The sequence below is a fragment of the Pseudoliparis swirei genome, chromosome 16 (genome assembly GCF_029220125.1).
Source record: "Pseudoliparis swirei isolate HS2019 ecotype Mariana Trench chromosome 16, NWPU_hadal_v1, whole genome shotgun sequence".
NCBI lineage: Eukaryota > Metazoa > Chordata > Actinopteri > Perciformes > Liparidae > Pseudoliparis > Pseudoliparis swirei.
Window position 1 is genome coordinate 22,433,444 of NC_079403.1, and position 18,188 is coordinate 22,451,631.

The 18,188-nt window shown below is 40.7% G+C and overlaps 1 protein-coding gene across 5 annotated transcripts in view; it reads left to right on the top strand.

Moving 5' to 3' along the window:
• Nucleotides 1-3,539: 3,539 nt before the first annotated feature.
• The window catches only part of LOC130206618 (intermembrane lipid transfer protein VPS13B-like), a 401,351-nt gene continuing 386,702 nt past the window's right edge, over nucleotides 3,540-18,188 (top strand). For all 5 annotated transcript variants that reach the window (XM_056434667.1, XM_056434665.1, XM_056434669.1 and 2 more), the window contains exons 1-3: nucleotides 3,540-3,625; nucleotides 5,067-5,225; nucleotides 7,524-7,667. In XM_056434667.1, coding sequence (XP_056290642.1) covers nucleotides 5,079-5,225; nucleotides 7,524-7,667 — 291 coding nt within the window. In that variant the 5' untranslated portion in view covers nucleotides 3,540-3,625; nucleotides 5,067-5,078. The remainder of the gene's footprint in view (nucleotides 3,626-5,066; nucleotides 5,226-7,523; nucleotides 7,668-18,188) is intronic.

Genomic DNA, 18,188 nt, shown 5'->3' on the forward strand with positions numbered 1-18,188 from the left:
CGCATGCGCTCTTGTCTTTATTTCATAACACGAGTCCGTATTTAAATATGTTTACAGCCAGCAGAGCTTAGTGAGGCGGACTTGTTGGACTTTATGGGAGACATGAGATCCGTTGGCAGCCAGGGAGCATGACTTGCAGGCAGGGACGTCATCAACATGCAGAATCATGTGTGATACTTCATTATATATATATTAAACAACAATATTGTTTTAAACGATAATCAGATCACGATTATGAGACAGACTTGTTTTTTATTTATTTATCGAGCTCCGTTATATATCCTCAATATTCAGAGGGCTGATTAGTATTATATTATCACCTCTGATATCATAATTAATGTGCAAAGCGGCAGAAATGAGTCACGTGAAGCAGTGGGAGGACACGTGGCCGAGCAAGGTTGTTGTTGTTGTTGTTGTTGTTGTTGTTTTTGGTTAATTAATTACTCGCTTATACAAACAAAGAAAAAAGAAAGACAAGTCATTTCATTGTCTTGAGACCGCGTGTCAGACCATATGAGCCGATTATAGTGAGCGTATTCATGTTCAACCTTAATGCCACTTTACGATCAGTTTAAATGTGGCCTGTTTTAGATAGTTAATCGCTGATGAAATGTTTATTTTTACTTTTAATAATATTATTGTTATAATAATTATTATAATTGAACAGCATATTTGAAGAAGCAGGTCCACGGGACAATGGTGAGCGCTCGGGATGCCATGTCTAAACATCTTTTTTTGTGTCAATGTAGAACATCCCAGATGTCCCAATAACTCACCTTTGATCGGCCAATGTGGGATAAAAAAAAAGTAGCTTGAATATTAACCATCATAGTTAAGATCTGTGGCAGAATGAAATGATCTACCATATATCATTGTTTTTATAATTCGGTGAAGACACAGCCAGACTTCCTCTCTCTCTCCCCCCCCCCCCCCCTCTCTCTCTCTCTCTCTTGGCCTCCAGGCCTGTCGCTTCATGATTTCATTCGTCATTTCTTTGGCTACCGAAGACGCGTTTAAAAAACAAACAGACTTTCACCTGACAGCGCGATTAATTGCTTGAGTTTTATTTAAACATGAATTAACAACAACCAAAGAAGCAGTTTCAGAAACAATAAAATCATTTTAAACCTTTAACTGCGACGCAGGTGGGCTCCTTCTAATGATTTAAAAAAATGGAAAGGCAACAACGTCCAACGTCTCCAAAGTAGAAAAGGAAATTTACATCCCCTAATAAACACGCAATAATTATAATATTAATAACAATACACATGTGATAATAAATATCATCATGGTAATACTAAAAAACGCTCGGTTGTTTATTTTGTAGCAAATAATTGAGATATTTATTATCATTTAATTTAAATGTGTATCGTGTTGTGGCCAAATAATGTGATTACAGATTTATATTAAATCAATTCAGATTCTGATGCCTAAATTTCACCTCAATGAATAACAATAAATTCATCCTCACAAGTGAACTTAATGTTAGTGCATGTTTTAACTGTTCTGAATTCGTTTTTATTTAAATTGCTCTCGACAATGGCGGATAGGAAACCGATTATTCAGTTATAACTCAAATGCACCAGTTCTAGCCTTAATGGAAATGGGGATCCATAATTATTTTGATCTGTTCACGATGATCACACCGTGTGAGCACAACAGGCCATCAAGCTGGTTTTATTTATTGGCTTTGCATTCAGACTTATGAGCCTGTCGTTGGCCCTCGTGACCTATAAGCATATGACCAATAAACTGAATTCCACTTATCAACTTTCTCTCACATCTCGGGCTGAATGGATGACTTCATGAGCAATGACGGTAATGGGGAGTGCATGCGCGCGCTCACTGCGACGCACACATGTCGCACACGGTGGACAGACGAGCTCATCCGATGAGCTGGACTGTGCACTCCGGAAGCTTTTATCTATAACTGCCAGGGGAGAGGCCCCCGGGGCCCGCTGCTCTGACGGCACAGGATCTGCATGTACGTGACCCTCAGCGAGGAAGAACACTGGCTGTACTCAGATATTTCACTTCAGCCACAGTGTAGAACAATAAATAAAAATCAACGACACAAAAGTGTCAGCATCAAAATACACCTATTAATATACTAAAAGCAAAATGAGGCATTATGCAGGACGCAATATAATAACTATATATATACATATGTATATTTATTATTTCATTAGAATTACGGAGGCCATCCATTTGATGTTGAAGCGAAAGGTGGCTCTGACTTATCAGCTGGGTACCTTCATTCAAAATATTGCATAATGGTTTATTGTTTTGATTGCAATGAATATTCTGTATTTAAAACCTGAATCTGTAAAGTATAACCATGCAAAAGCTTTAAAAGTAGAGTGGAATCCATGCAGTACAATATTTGTCTCAACATGTTGTGGTGATTTCATGCACAACATGCAGGAAAAAAAGTGCTGAGATACAGATTTTTTTACTGATACGTTTGATAGTGAAGATATGCTGTAATCTTTAACTCCAGTATTATATGTGTCCAATATCCTAAGACATTTTTTTTCATCATTCCAAGTTCATTCATAGTGTTGAAATTACAAAAGACCCCTAAATATAGTTTAGTTATTTATATATTTTTTCAAACTTTACACTCGGCTGTATTTATTTATTCCAGTCTGTACATTTCAGTGAGCCTCGAGTTGTATATTTACATTATAATAACGTCATCTCATGGCCTATTTAAAATTAGATCAGCCCCATAATCAACTCTTCAAAAACCAGGCAGGACGTGACCAGTGTGACCGAAATGCAAAGATCCCCATAGGCTACAAAGCCTTCATTATTCCCTTTCATTGACTTTTGCATACGTCTCTGCGTCACTATATCTGAAATAAGAGTAGTACATGAAATGAAACCAATCAGACATATAACAATATTAAACATATCTAAATATTAAAAAATAAATAAAATACAATAAATATATATATACATATACATTTTTAAAAAGAAGTTATTTTCCTATCGACATTATTTAGGTGCAGCTTGCCGATAATGTAAACCTCTATCTACTGCAAAGGTGTGTTCAGTGGCCATGTAAGGGCGAGGAGGGGCGGGCGAAAACAATGACGGAAATTGCACGTATGATGCCTTTGATGATCCTCGTAAATCTACATAGTGGATCGGGTTGATCCGTAATGTTGATTAAAAAATAACGTTGAAACACTATGTGCTGATTTGTGTGTTTCAACCAAATGGCCACATGGTGCTACAGTAACATATTTAGAAAGGCACAATGTGCATCAGGCATTTACTCGATGTTTCTCATTAGTTTCCTTTTATTGTGATTTATTTTTAACATCCCAGGAAATACATAGTGTCTTTACGTTGTTGCCACTTGTTTTCGGGTGGTAGAAATAGACTCTAGACACGAAGGATTATGGTATAATAATAAATAGTTGTTCACTGAATGACGAAGCGCAAATTTCCAATAGCTTTAAACGCAACACGAGCATACGGAAGCCGCGTTGGTGTTTACTGATGACGTTTGGGCTGAAACCGCTGTCCGATGTGGCTAACGTCATTTACCGAGATAAAACATGTTATATGAAACGTGAAACTCAATAAATAGCTACAGGATACAAGTGGGTGTCAAGTAAGTAAGGTGTTCTGTGTCTGTACCCGTGGCTACATGTTTCAGCCAGCCAAACGAAGTTAGGGGGACTTCTTCTCAACAGCTAGCTAGCTTAGCTTCTCTGCTCTGGTCCTCTGGTGTGCAGCTCGAGCTAGAATGGCAGGCTAACTACTGCGCTCTAAGTTAAGGCGACACCGTTGTATTTATAACGGCAAGATATATTTAGTTAGCTTTGTTAACCATTTGGAAATGGACGTCTCGAAATAGTAATGTGCTAGTCTAGACGTGTGCACAAAGAGGGAAGTCTCACTAGCAAGCAGGCTCATTCAGGCACTCGTGCGAATTAAAACCAAGACACTTCAAAGTAGAACCAGTCAAATTAAGAAAATTAAAACGATACTACATCCTTGACCTGCAACATATGCTATCATAATGCTTGTTCTGTCTCAGTTGCGTGTGTGTGTGTGTGTGTGTGTAACGTGAGGTATCAGCTGTGCATGCACATCCAGCCTACCTGCATACTTAATATCCTAATTATCATAATTATGACCCTTGCCTGATAGGATAAGGCAATAAGTAAGTAACATTGCTTGTGTTGCATCTTTCAGGACCAGACGTAACAATGAATGTCATAATAAAAGACAAACAAAAGCAAATAAAAGACGGGCGTAAATAAATATGCTCTTAAAATACTCACGCAAACAAACAAAAAAGCAAGCCTAAACAAGTGGGGATTGCAGTTGCTTTTTAACGGTGTCCAGAGTCTCCACCGTCTCTCTTTTTATATTGTGTCTTTTTCACAGCAGGAAAAGTGCAGGTGCGGTTTAATATTATGACTGGTGGCTCCGTTCCAACTCAGCCTGGCCAATGAGCACACATGCACGGCTCTGCTGCCTCGGAGCGGGCACACGTGAATGGAATGCAGTCATAACAAATGTTATTAACTTCACATGTGCTCTCGTGCTATGAGGCATACACTATCTGCTCTAAAAATGCTCCGTTCTGTTGTGTAGGCGTCAGAAGCCTAAAAAAGAAGAGACTAGAAAGGGCACTCGGTAGAGCGCATACCTTCGCATATCACAAGATTGGGCATTGAATTATGAACATTTTGGCATTAGTTGCATGCCAATTGGATACAAATTGACCGTGCTATGGTAAAAAGAAGATTTTGACTTATCCATGACCTTGACCTTTGACCCGATTGATCCCAAAATCTAATCAAATGGTCCCCGGATAATAACCAATCATCCAACCAAATTTAATGCGATTTGGTTTAAAACTTTTTTTGTTATGCGAATAACACGCATACAAATAAATAAATAAATAAATACACGGCGATCAAAACATTTCCTTCCGCATTTTCAATGCGAAGGTAAATATTAGCGTATATATATATTGGTGAAAGGAGATTGTATAAATACACACTGTCTGATGACTTAATGTCTGTTTGATGTTTCCTCAGGGCGAGGACAAGATGTTGGAGTCCTATGTCACACCGCTCCTGATGAGCTATGTCAACAAGTACATCAAGAATCTGAAGCCATCTGACCTGCAGCTGTCGCTCTGGGGAGGAGATGTGGTGCTCAGCAAGCTGGACCTGAAGCTGGATGTGCTGGAACAGGTAATGTATCACGGATGTGTTCTTTGCTGTCTTGAACTCCAGGGTTCGTGCGGTCATGGAAAACCTGGAAAAGTCATGGAATTTTAAAATGGTCATTTCCAGGCCTGGAAAAGTCATGGAAAATACTTAAATCACAAACGTTTTGGAAAAGTCATGGAAATTTGTTATATTCACATGTTCATTTACGTCGAGTTTAAAATAATTCATATGTTTTTGAAAGGAAGACTCTCAAATTATAAACTGGCATACGCCAAGTCCAAACCGATTTGCACATAAAGGATAATAGTTTGATTAAAAGAATAAACATTTATAAAAGTGTTTCTAAGAATAAACATGTCTAGTAATGTTTATTCTTTTAATCAAACTATTGTCTCTCATTAATTTGTTTCATTTAAGATATATTGTATGCTTTGTAATTCTCATTGTTTGAATACTACATTTTCAAAAAGTTTTCATGTACACACCGAGATTTCAGTTTGGTCAGTTTCTGATGCAATAGCACTTGATGGCAGCGTGGTTAATGTGGTGGTTCTGTTGGCAGGAGTGCCATGCAGTTCTGAGTTAGTGGGAGAAATATTAACTCAAGGGGTTCTGTGTTCATGCATTATTAGTGGTACATATTGCTTGAGCCCCACAGGTTCTTAGATTACCGTCGGTCTGTCTATGTATTTATAATAATTAAGGCGTTAAAGTTATATCAAATTTCTAATGAAAAATATATCCTTCCGGTTTATTAAAAATCCTATTTTTATTTAATATTTATAACAAATAATTTAAGTTTGGTTTGCAACTGATATTTAAAGGTTGTTTCACTTTTTTAATTATAATAATAATAATAATAATATTATGAATAATATATAAATATAATATATACATTATTATTATTGTCATACAGTTACAGTATTAATATATAGGATCTGTTAGCCTTATATAATGTCATTTTATCATTTTGCTACCTGCATAAACAAAGCAGCTAAGCGTATAAACATGACGATGCTAACATTGCGCAACGTCTTTACATTAAAATCCTGAATCTACGTTGTTTCACTTTTTTTTAAATTATAATATTAATAATATATAATATAATAATAATAATAATTATTATTATTATCATACAGTTACAGTATTAATATCTAGGATCTGTTAGCCTTATATAATAAGTAATTTGATCATTTTGCTACCTGCATAAACAAAGCAGCTAAGCGTATGAACATGACGATGCTAACATTGCGCAACGTCTTTACATTAAAATCCTGAATCTACGTTGTTTCACTTTGAGCATAAACTAGAGTCAAAACACTGCAAAGGCATGGACGCGTGGACAGTACACATGTAAGCCACACGCATATTTAGTAAAGTGCACATCATGCACACACACAGTTACATCATAAAGAATCAACAGCGTTCAGCCGGGCGGGAACACAGAATCTTTACTGTCGTTTTGTTATTCTGGAGGAGTTTGAGAGATCTGCCCAGAGATGTTATTTTGACACAGTGTTCGTTGTTACACATGTAATGTCTGGCTTCGATCACCCCGCCTCTCTCTTCTCTTGAGTGGGTTCTGACGGCTTCTGAAGAGCAGACCCAAACACTACCTAACCCAACAGAGATTGTGATGAAAGTTGTTATTGGAAGCAGCTTGAGGCCAAACTGACAGTGGGAATCGTGTTCGGAGTTTGATGCGTAACGCTACGTCAAAAGCCTTGGCAATTACCCCCATCCTCTTTCTCCTTTTTCTTTTATTGCATTTCAGTTGAACTACTTAACTTGCTTGAAATGTGCATTTAGAGATCATGTGCTTAATATAAAGAGGGATTTATTTTTTGTGTGAAACGCCGTTGGGGTTATCAAGAAATCTGTGGATACTTTTGAAATCTGTTACAGCTTTTTCTTGAGAAATATGTTTGGTTATTAGTTTTTTTTTCCTGGCTTCAACTATTCGGAGAAGGCATGTAACGCTTGTGTGTAGGCGGTCTGGTTTCATGGTACTCGTTCTCACACAGAGTAGTTCAAGATGCAGAGCAGAAATGTGTCCGCCTACGACAAAACCTGACAGATTTCTTTTGTTAAAAGCGTGACCAATATGTAATCTGTAGCTATTGTTTTTACCATCCTGTCGTTGTCAAATATTAGCTTCGAAGAACGGTTTAGAAAACAGACGGATGGATGGACGGAGGCTCCGAATGTTCTGGAAGGCCCCGTGGTTACAACGCTGTAATACGATCCCTCAGTTTTCTCTGACCGCAGACTCGTCGCTATCTCGTGTTTTTCATCTTGTTGTTTTTGCTTTATTTACAGGAGTTGAAGCTTCCCTTCACGTTCATGAGCGGTCACATCCACGAGCTGCGGATCCACGTTCCCTGGACCAAGCTGGGCTCGGAGGCCGTCGTCATCACCATCAACACCATGGAGTGCATCCTCAAGCTGAGGGACGGAGCCCAGGTTGGTTCTCCACGCGGCGCTTGATTCCACAAAAGGGTTTGGCCAAACTATAAACAAGAAACTACAACCTATTCATTTTTAATTTTCAGCTTGTAGTTTTTCTTTTACGAATTAATTCTTTAATTCCATGTTTTCCGCTTTAAGTTCAATTGTCTCGGAGTGCTTTACAATCTGTACACATACACATCCCCCCCCCCCAAAACCTCACATCGGACCAAAAAAAACCACACCCAGGGGGGGGGGAAAAGGCATCCTAAAACGCCCCCCAGCTAGCTTGATAGTGTTTGACGAAAGGGTTTATGGAAGTATGTCATTGTAATGAGGCGACAAAAAGAAGAGTGACAGCCTTAACAAGACAGGGTAAAGCCCCTCCTGAATATATATATATATATATATATATATATACACTACCGTTCAAAAGTTTGGGGTCACCCAGACAATTTCGTGTCTTCCATGAAAACTCACACTTTTATTTATCAAATGAATTGAACATTTCATAGAACATATAGTCAAGACATTGACAAGGTTAGAAATAATGATTAATATTTGAAGTATTAATTTTGTTCTACAAACTTCAAGCTCAAAGGAAGGCCAGTTGTATAGCTTATATCACCAGCATAACTGTTTTCAGCTGTGCTAACATAATTGCACGGGTTTTCTAATCAGACATTAGTCTTCTAAGGTGATTAGCAAACACAATGTACCATTAGAACACTGGAGTGATAGTTGATGGAAATGGGCCTCTATACACCTATGGAGATATTTCATTTGAAACCAGACGTTTCCACCTAGAATAGTCATTTACCACATTAACAATGTACAGTGTGTATTTTTGATTAATGTTATCTTTATTGAAAAAGGGGCGGCTTTAGCTCAGGTGGGTAAGAAGAGGGGCAACCCTGCACGCATAGGGTGGTGGTTCCCCCGCGCCCCCATTAGTTGCAAGTCGGCGTCCTTGAGAGCAAGGCACTGAACCCAGTTGCTTCCCACTAGCTTCCGCACACTGCTCTGCTCCTTAAAAACTAAGGTTAAATAAAGAGAACTTTCTCTTTGGGGATTAAGTGTATATTATCAAACAGTGCTTTTCTTTGAAAAATAAAGACATTTCTAAGTGACCCCAGACTTTTGAACAGTAGTGTACACTGAGATTTCACATGATGTTTGGTCATGGAAATTTGGTTTAAAGTCATGGAAAAATCATGGAAATCCATTGGTCAACATGTGTATGAACCCTGTGAACACATGCAACATCATGTTCATTTAGATCAATGGACCAATTTTAGCCCACACACTTAATTATCCAATCATTATTCTTACTTACTTACTCGAAAACACTATAATAATCAATGTTTGATTATTCAATGTTCTTGCGTTTGTTCACGTTTCTTAAATTAAAAACGTACGTTTACTTGCATTGGAAGAACACTTTGAGAACTCTTAAAACAAGATGTTATTTTCTTATCTTGGTAAGAATGCTCGAGAGCAAAAACAAAGAAAACCGCTGAATAATCATAGAAATCAATAAGTACTAACAAAATAGGAACACGTTGTGGAAACAAACCAAGTTAGGAGTAAATACGTTCATACATTGCCTTCTGTATGAAGCCTATTGTGTCCGCCTGGCCACTCTGATTCACGTCTGTAATGAGCTTGCATCAGGACAGACACTTGACCCCCATTCCAGCAACAACAAAGAATATGAGTTTTGGTGTTATAAGTTGGGAGAGTTTATTATGGGCTCTTTTACTGCAGTCACACGTGCTAATGAGAGAGTGTAGCCAGTTTAACTATTTCAATTCAACCCAATTCAGTTTATTTTGTATAGCACATTTTCACAAATTACAAATGTGTCTCAGAGTGCTTGACAATCTGTACACATAGACATCCCTGACCTTTGACCTCACATCGGATCAGGAAAAACTCGCAAACAACCCTTTCACGGTAAAAAAAAAGGGAAGAAACTTTGAGGAGAGCAACAGAGGAGGATCCCTCTCCAGGATGGACAGGTGCAATAGATGTCATGTGACCAGAATGAAAATGACTGAGTGTATGAATAGTTGGTAGTAGGCATGGACCACTAAGTGACTCGGTCTTTCTTGATGATAAACAAGAAACAAAAAAGAGGAGCAAACAAATACACAATAAGCAAGTAAATACAGCTCAGTTGAGGAGAAATATGAATGTCTGCCCTTTTAAAAAAACTAACAAACAAACAGTGATCTGGATAATCTACATTTTCTAAAGCACATTAGCGAGCGCTGTAATGCGAGTCCGCAATGAGGAGCAGATTTCCGAATTTGGGGGATGTGAAAAGTGTGTCGTCATCCATAATACTAATTGTCTTTTATTTTGAAACTGATGGATATCAGCTTATTAGCTCTGGTTTTCCCCTCTTTGTTATTTAAGAATGGTCGGTGGTACATTGTACTCTCCCTCGCCACACCGAGCGATGACCTCATCGATCAGCGATGAGACATTTTTCAGGGAACTCGGCATTGTCTCTGAGCCGTGTGACTAGTGCTTGTCAAGATTCATAAAGAAACTTGGATTGTTCCACATCTCTATCAAATTATGCTGATTTTTTTCTCTTCCTTTTGGACCACTTCTACCAGCGTCTTATGCAACGACCGCGGCGAAGGCCGCTGGCGAGCGCACAGCGATCAAACTTCATCATCTTTGCAAATGTTTCATCGGGAGGAAAATGCATCCAGCGCGTTTTGCAAGACCTTCGAGAAAACACCCGATGTGTTCTGGTGATCGACACCAGAATATAAACGGAAACTTGTTTTGTTTTTGTTTACAAGAAAAAATAACAACCCCAGAGCTCCTTAAAGCAACACGAGTGAGATGTTGTCTTTGTGAAAATTGTCGGTAAGAAATGTTATCCCGAAAGCAACGTTTATATAATTATATTTAGATTAATTAAAACGTATTTAGATAAGTGTGTGATATGAAAGTACTTTTTTTTTTTCCTCCGCTCTTTGCCACCCATGCAGTTTGCAAAATTGAAAGTGTAGCCGGGCGCTGGGCCTTTATGTGAAGGTTGGGGAGTTTCAAGGCCAGATGTCCCAGAAGAAACACATTTCTAGGGAAGTCAATTACAGCTAATTATATAGACTGCGGCAAAAAAGATTTGTAACACATGAGCCTGAGCGGCTCCAGAACTAATGGTAAATATCATACTATGCAGGTGGCTACTGCTCATGGGATCAGGTTTCAGGTTCCCGATGGAAATTGAAGCTTGTTTTTTATGCTCCTTACACAGCTTTAGGTCATGTACCCCGGTACCAGCACTCGTGTAATGCATCTAAGTCTAGAAAAAAACAACTATTTGTTACAGATGTTTTGTATATATAAAAAAGAAAAGAAAGAAGGGCGTCCCAGTCAAGAGACGATTTGGGGGGAATTGCAAAGGACGTTTGGACAAATTATTCAGTGGTATGTACACCCGTGAGACATAATTTGGAGCAAAGCCAGACTCACAGCAGAAGTCCTTCTAGCATGTGGAATTTAAATGAGCCGCTAAACTTCTCTCCTGTGTGAGTGGGAGGCGGGAGGCTGACTACTGTTCTCTAGCCAAGAGAATGCTGCCAGTTTACTGCTACGCTTTAAGCTTCGTGTAGTTTGCCGACTTTTTATTTCGTCTTTACGACACTTTTTTTTCTTCAACATCATAACAGTTCCCAAGTCATCTCTGTGGTGGCACTTTCTCCACTTTATTGGTCAGCCCAGATTGAGGAAAAAAAAAAAATTCTGTTGGTCTTTGTCACATTAGTCTCTCTGAAAAACGAGATTATATTCCTCTGGAGGTTAGATATCTTGTACATGTGCGTGTCAGGCCCCGGTCCAGTTCTAATCAGATTCCGGCAGGGGTTGCAGGGAGTTTGGCAAAGGTGTATGTAAAAAGCCCGGGCCATGACAGTTCTCCCCGAAGCCCTCGAGTAATTTGGGTGATGGCCCACAGGATTTGAAACCCCCAAAAAATCTAAAAATCCGATCTGTGTATGGAAAAAATCGTACATTTCAAATGCAGTAAATTACGAGTGTTTCTTTTGTCCGGTAGAGACAGGAACTCTGCGGTGGGCCTCATGCGGCCGACGTGTGGAAATGATAAATGATATCATTAATACGGTTTGTTTTCCTAATTACTGTTAAAGCCTGAGTGCCGCGCCTGTGAAAACATCCGTACATCTTTTTGAAGTTCATTAAGGGGCGGTGGTGTAATTTGACGGGAATTATTTTGACTTTTTTTTTTCCGTGCTTCCCTTTCGAGAGGATCTGGGTAATATTCGGGGATATTCAGATTGCCCAATCGGACCCATCTGCAAAGCAACGAGAGCGGCTCACAATTAGTTTCCAGCAAATGTGGAAATTTGGGGCGTTTAGCAGAAGTTTGAGATTACAGCTGCTGCTGACAGTGTAATTGCTTTAAATGAGCTGTAATGAGGACTTGTAGAGTAATAGAAGAAAACGTTGTTTTTTTGACGAATTTTACAAACCGGAGGCCGTTTATGAACATAAGTACATTAAGTTTTCATATGCGCCTTGTTATGTCTTAAAGTGACACGGGGCTCTGAAGAAGCCTTGGAAAGCGATCGTGTTCCCGCCGCCCGCATCGTTTGAAGATTAGACGCCGTTCAAATCAAATCACGACCACTTTTTGCTTAGTCGTCAGATCTATTGTTCACGTAGATAATTGTTATGCCCTTGTGTTTGTTTCGATGCCGCCTCAGTGTCTAAGTCCCAAAAATGTAAATCGCCGTCGTTCTCGTCGAATAATTATTGCGGACATCTCCACGTGAAATTAGACTAAGCCGTGGTCTACGCCTAAGCGCTCAATGTATGTAACAGGAGATTGGTCATGGGGATGAAAGGGGTTTTGTAGTAGTCAGCTTCAACTTATTTCCTCCTAAAGACACACTGGATGTGGCCCCCCTCTTGAGTTACTCGATATGAACCGACTGTTTGATCTGAGCCCGTTCTAAATTAAAAAGCAATCTTAAAAAAATGTCAAGAGCCACACAGGATAAAACAATGCTTTTAAAATCTGTCTTTTCCACACACACACACAGAGCCTCCCATGAAACCTGCAGTTATTAATAGAACCCATAAGGTCGTCTTCTTCCTGTGGAAATCTCGTGGAACGGAGTTAGCAGCAATCTCCTGTTTTTTTTTTTTTACCAGCTTCACACCAAATTATTCCCATGCGGGACGATTTATTTCTATATTTGGTCTTTTTTCTTTCATCAGGGTTGTCATTTGAATTTTTCTCACCTCGCATGTGGTGGATTTGAGCCGGTTTGTGATGCTGAGCATTTGATTGAAAGCATCCCTGCCTCCGAGTTTCCCCCTATAAGGAGCAGATTGATGAAGCCCTGGATGTGATTTATCATGCGGTTGTTTACAGAAGTATTGTTCTTCGGCAAAATGCAACTCGGGCCTTAATGAAAGACCTAACGTGGCTAACACGGGTGTGATATCGACGTAAACGTCTCCAGATGTTGATCATGAGGTGTGATCGGCAAAGACGGAGAGGTACTTCGCCGGACAGCAGTTTCGGTGGATCGTAACACTCTCGGACACTTTAAAAATATATATTTTACGAGACAAAGATAAGGGCTTGAGTTTACCGAGGAGAGCCTTTCTGGTTTTGGCTCGGCTCGCTGCTTCATCTGGGAGGTTTTTTTCTTTTTATGGCCGCTGAGTGCATTTGCCACTGATGTGGAGGTTCTGATTGATGCATCGCCTCAAGATGATTTGGGGAGGTGCCTCTGAGGCTTGTTGGTTTGGCATTTGGCCCTTTTTCTTCTGCGAGATTCCTTCCAAACTATTTGAGGGCTTTACACCACCCAGACCTCATTGCTCCTAAATAATGGGTACTGCATGTGAATTAGAGAACCCCAAACTGAGATACGGCTGGACAATATATCGATTTTCGTCTTATCGTAATTTGGCCGAGGTGTTGTCTTTTTTTCTGGTTTTAAAGGCTGCATTACAGAAACTTACCTTTACTCATTAAATCAACTACTTGTTTATCCATTACCGCAAATTATTTATCAAAATCAGATTTTGTGAATATCATGTAAAAAGCACCAATGGGCAATAATATACAATTGTCTCAATATTTATATCGAGGTATTTGGTGAGAAAATATTGTGATATGTGATTTTCTCATGCATGTTTTAGAGGTTAGTCACTATTAATTGGATCTAATGAGCATCTAATGTTTTACTATGCGTGTTTTGTTTTTGTGAAAGTTAAACCTTGTTACCGCATGTGTGAAATAATGTACTGTATGCTTCATCACCTCCATTGTTTAAGCTGCGGTCTTAAATATCACACCTGTACCCAAATATGGACCTTCAGTTAAAACAAAAAAATGGTGACTCTTAAATCTTTTAGTTACTTAAAACCTCTCGTGAACTTTTCATCAGATGAAATTGTGATCTTCCCAAGGTGGTTGGTTTACTTCTTTGGTTCTTCAAAGTTAAACAGAAGTCTATAGATTATAATAAATAACCTTTTGAATGTCAAACAATCCACGTAACACGGGTTAAGAGCATTGGGACCTGGTCGATGATTTACACTGTGGATGCTCCTGCTACAACATGTGGATTTGCCACCCAGTGGTGGAGTTCTATATCCCCTAAAGAGGACACCTGGGATTAGGGTTGGGTACCAAAAACCAGTGCCGAGATGGGGAGATGCGGAGACCGGTCCCCCTGAAAACGTGGAGACTGATGATGACAAGAGCCTTAACTCAGATTAGGACCGTAACGTTGATTGCAAGTCTTGCATTCATAAAAGTAGGCCAACAAATAATATATTGGCCATTATAACCATGTTTAAACTAGCTCGTAGCTAGCGCTAGCTACGAGCTACGAGCGCATGCCTCCCGAGCTGATCCCGCCTCATGCCTTTTGTGTCAGTGCTCCATGAGATCGGCTTTTACAGGGAATACGGCCCAAGAGGTTTTTAATGTCGTCAGTCAATCGTCGTTTTGTGCTTCTTTTTATTTTAAGTATCGGTTCAGGCACCGTTTAGGAACCGGTATCGTTTAAAAAGTACCGGTTTAGCACCGGTATCGAAAAGAAAAAAATCCGATACCCATCCCTACCTGGGATGTCCGGCCCAGCTTCCTGTTAAGTTCGATCCGAGTGGACTGTTGTCGTTATGCGTTCCTTTTCTTCTTGGTTAAATTGAGTTGCATCATTCTCGTTTACGGGAGCGTGAACGTGCTCTGAAGGTGCGTTCACACCAAAAGCGAAACTATTTTTTCGCGCGACCGAATCCCATGAAAAGTCAACGTAGAGACGCGTGTGGCTGCGATAGACGCAATATTTTTACGGGCGGCGCATTTGGGGCGACGCGTTTTCAGCGGCGCAATTTTCGCCCGGAGTTGAAATATTTCCACTTTGAGGCGGTCATCTCGCAACTCGGGCCAATCAGCTCTTGAGTTCCGCTCTCGTAGCTGGAAGCGGAAGTCTTTCAGACGTAACAGTAACTTCATCGGTGAAAGTGACCGAGCTGAGTGAGCCTACGGGTGATGTCATGAACCCAAACACGAGGGCCTTAGTGTGTGGGACGTCCACAACAAGTATAAAGCAGAACTAGTGGTTAGTTATTCTGGTGGATGAAGGAGATGATAACGGTCGTTACGGAGACGAGACACGGAGATAAGCCCCGCCCCTCACGGAGCGTCTCAACGCTTATGGTGAGAACACGCCGAATGGTCGAGCGAGTAAACTCACGCGTTTTGGGCGACGCAAAACATAGTTTAGCTTTTGGTGTGAACGCACCTTTAGGTGACGATGACGAACACGAGGACTGCGTTCTTCAAAAGTGTCATCAAGTGAGCTCGGTCTGTTCTGGCCCACTGAGAGCCGGTCCGTTCTGTAACTCTTCTTTCAGCAAGTCAGCAAAAACACAAAAGGGAGAAAAAAAGAAGTTTATAAAGAAGTAAAAGAAAACAGCCTGGTGGAAGTTTGCAATCAGATAGCACAAACTGGATAATCTCTGTCCCAATGCCATCCGGAAATCTTGCCTTTGATTCTCCGGCTCGCGAGGGAGCAAATGGCTTACAGAGATTGCCCCATAAATCTGTCTGATCATCAGCTCAGCGGGGCCTCGTCTTCAGGACCGAAGAGACAGAGGGGGGAGGGGGGGGGGGTGTGTAGAATCCACTTTCCTTACTCCCCGAAGCGGGAACACGACCCATCTCTTACTGTAAATAATACAAAAAAGATGCAGTGATGCTGGCACGTCGTTGATTCCTCCGGCTGGTTTGGAAGCCAGAGCCGGTTCTCTGATGAGAACGACGACCGTCGAGTGACGCAAGCGGACTGAACATCAAAGCGCACGTGTTGGAGACTGCTTCGGGAAGGGTCTGTGCGTTGGTTTTCCGTATATATTCGATTTAATTTTGTCATAAAATGGCGGCATTTTGATGGCTACGAAGAAGAAACCTCAAGAAAGTTTATAGTTTATGTAAAATGATCGTGAAATCTCATATACATTGTTTGTTTTGATGAACCATGTTCAGATTTTACCTCGATAACTCTTGTTTTGTATTCTATACGCATGGGGTGTGCATAATATCAAAAATTGTTCCTATATTGGCCAGATTTGGAGACATTACAGGTGAGACTGGATCTGACCACAGCGGGGATGTCATTGTCACATGTTCTGAACGTGGATAGCCTCGAGCGGCGTTCACACCAAAAGCTTTACTCGCGTGAGTTTACTCGCTTGACCATTTGTGGCTTCACTCGTGCGAGGGGCGGGGCTTATCTCCATGGAAACAGTTATCATTTCCTTCATCCACCACAGAAGAACTCACCACTAGTTCTGCTTCATACTTGTTGAGGACGTCCCACAAACGTCTGAACATCTGACGCCCTCGCGTTTGCGTTCATGACATTAATATCATATATATATATATTTATACATGACATCACACAGCTCGGTGACTTTCACCTCTACGTCTGAATGACTTCCGCCTCCATCTCCATTCGAGCAGCAGTTAGATTCACCAACGACGGAGCATCTCAACGCCGATTACCTTTCGCAACTCGGCGTCGGGCGATTATTTCGCCAAAGTTGAAAGTTGCGTCTTTCGCAACCACTCGCGTCTGTACGTTGACTTCTCGTGGGATCTACTGTGAACGCACCTTCAGGCCAACCCGGGTTCTTCAAGAGAGGGAAGGCGTCGATGGCGTTCCGGCGCTGACGTTTTCCCGTCAACTCGTCTGTTTTAAGAACGAAAGAAAGTCGAGCGTCTACGAACCCACATACATTTTTCCCCACCAAACATGTTTCTAGGAAACAACCCGGTCATGTAATTCACTGCGCTGTCCCCTCAATCAAGTCCATTGCACTGGCCCCTGACTGATATGCACAAGTGTGTTATTCCAGAGGGCCCGGCTCTCAAAGCCTCAGTCTGCTTTGTCTTTGAGGTTTGATGAAGTTTTGGGTTTTCTTGGTGGGATGAGGTTACTTCAGCTCTTCAGACAGAGGAAAGCTGTTGGGAGGAGGGGGAGAATTAAGCCCAATGGCTTCCTGCGCCCGGCGAGTCAAGTGGTGATCAATACACTCTGGGCAGGATGCTGCCGCTCCACTATTTAATCCCCGCTCGCAGGCCATCCGGACCGCAGCGATCCCTTCAATGGTAGCGCATTACTTTGCCGGTGGCTCCCGGTGATGTTGCAGTCTGGGAAGTGATTACCTTCGCAATTAGGGGCTAATGTTTGCTTTATTAGTGCTTTCTTTGGACGGACGTTCTGGGGGTAGATAATGTGTCGCAATTAGGAAACAGCACGTGCTTTTAAATCTAAACAGACACTACGGGGAGATGTTGCATTAAATTAGGGAGCACGTTCACCACTTTATGTTGCTTTAAAGACTGTTGTGAGTGTGTGTGTGTGTGAGAGACACAACAGACTTTCATTAGTTTCCTTTCATTTAGTTCTTTTGGGGGTTAACGCAGACACTAACGTAACCAGATTTGGGTCATTCATCATGATGATGATCTACATATAACCCCATTTATAGATGAATGTGCACATATAAATATATATGTATTTATAATTAATTTTTGGGTGAGAGAAAGTGACAAAAAGGAGTAACACGGTAACTGAGTGCCTCTGTGTGTAATTTCTCAGTGGAGAAAGGTAGGCTTGTATAACTCCATGTTACACACACACTGTGGGTGGTCTGTGTTTTATGTCTCGTGTGAGTGCGAGTGTGTGTGTGCTCCATAAAGCAGACCCTCACTCCTTTTTGAAAAATTTCACTCATTTTTGATGTCGATCATACACAATCTCGCACGCAGAGCCGAGCCAATCGGTAGAAAGCAATGTGGTAGAATAGAAATCTGTTTTTCTTATCCCAATACTAAATTCAGCTCTATCCATTGATCATCGATCATAACACATTTTCATATGCAACACTTCATGGTTCCCAAAGCAGAGACAGAAGTAGCGCGCCCACCCTGTTGTTTGTGTTGGGACATGAGTTATGTTC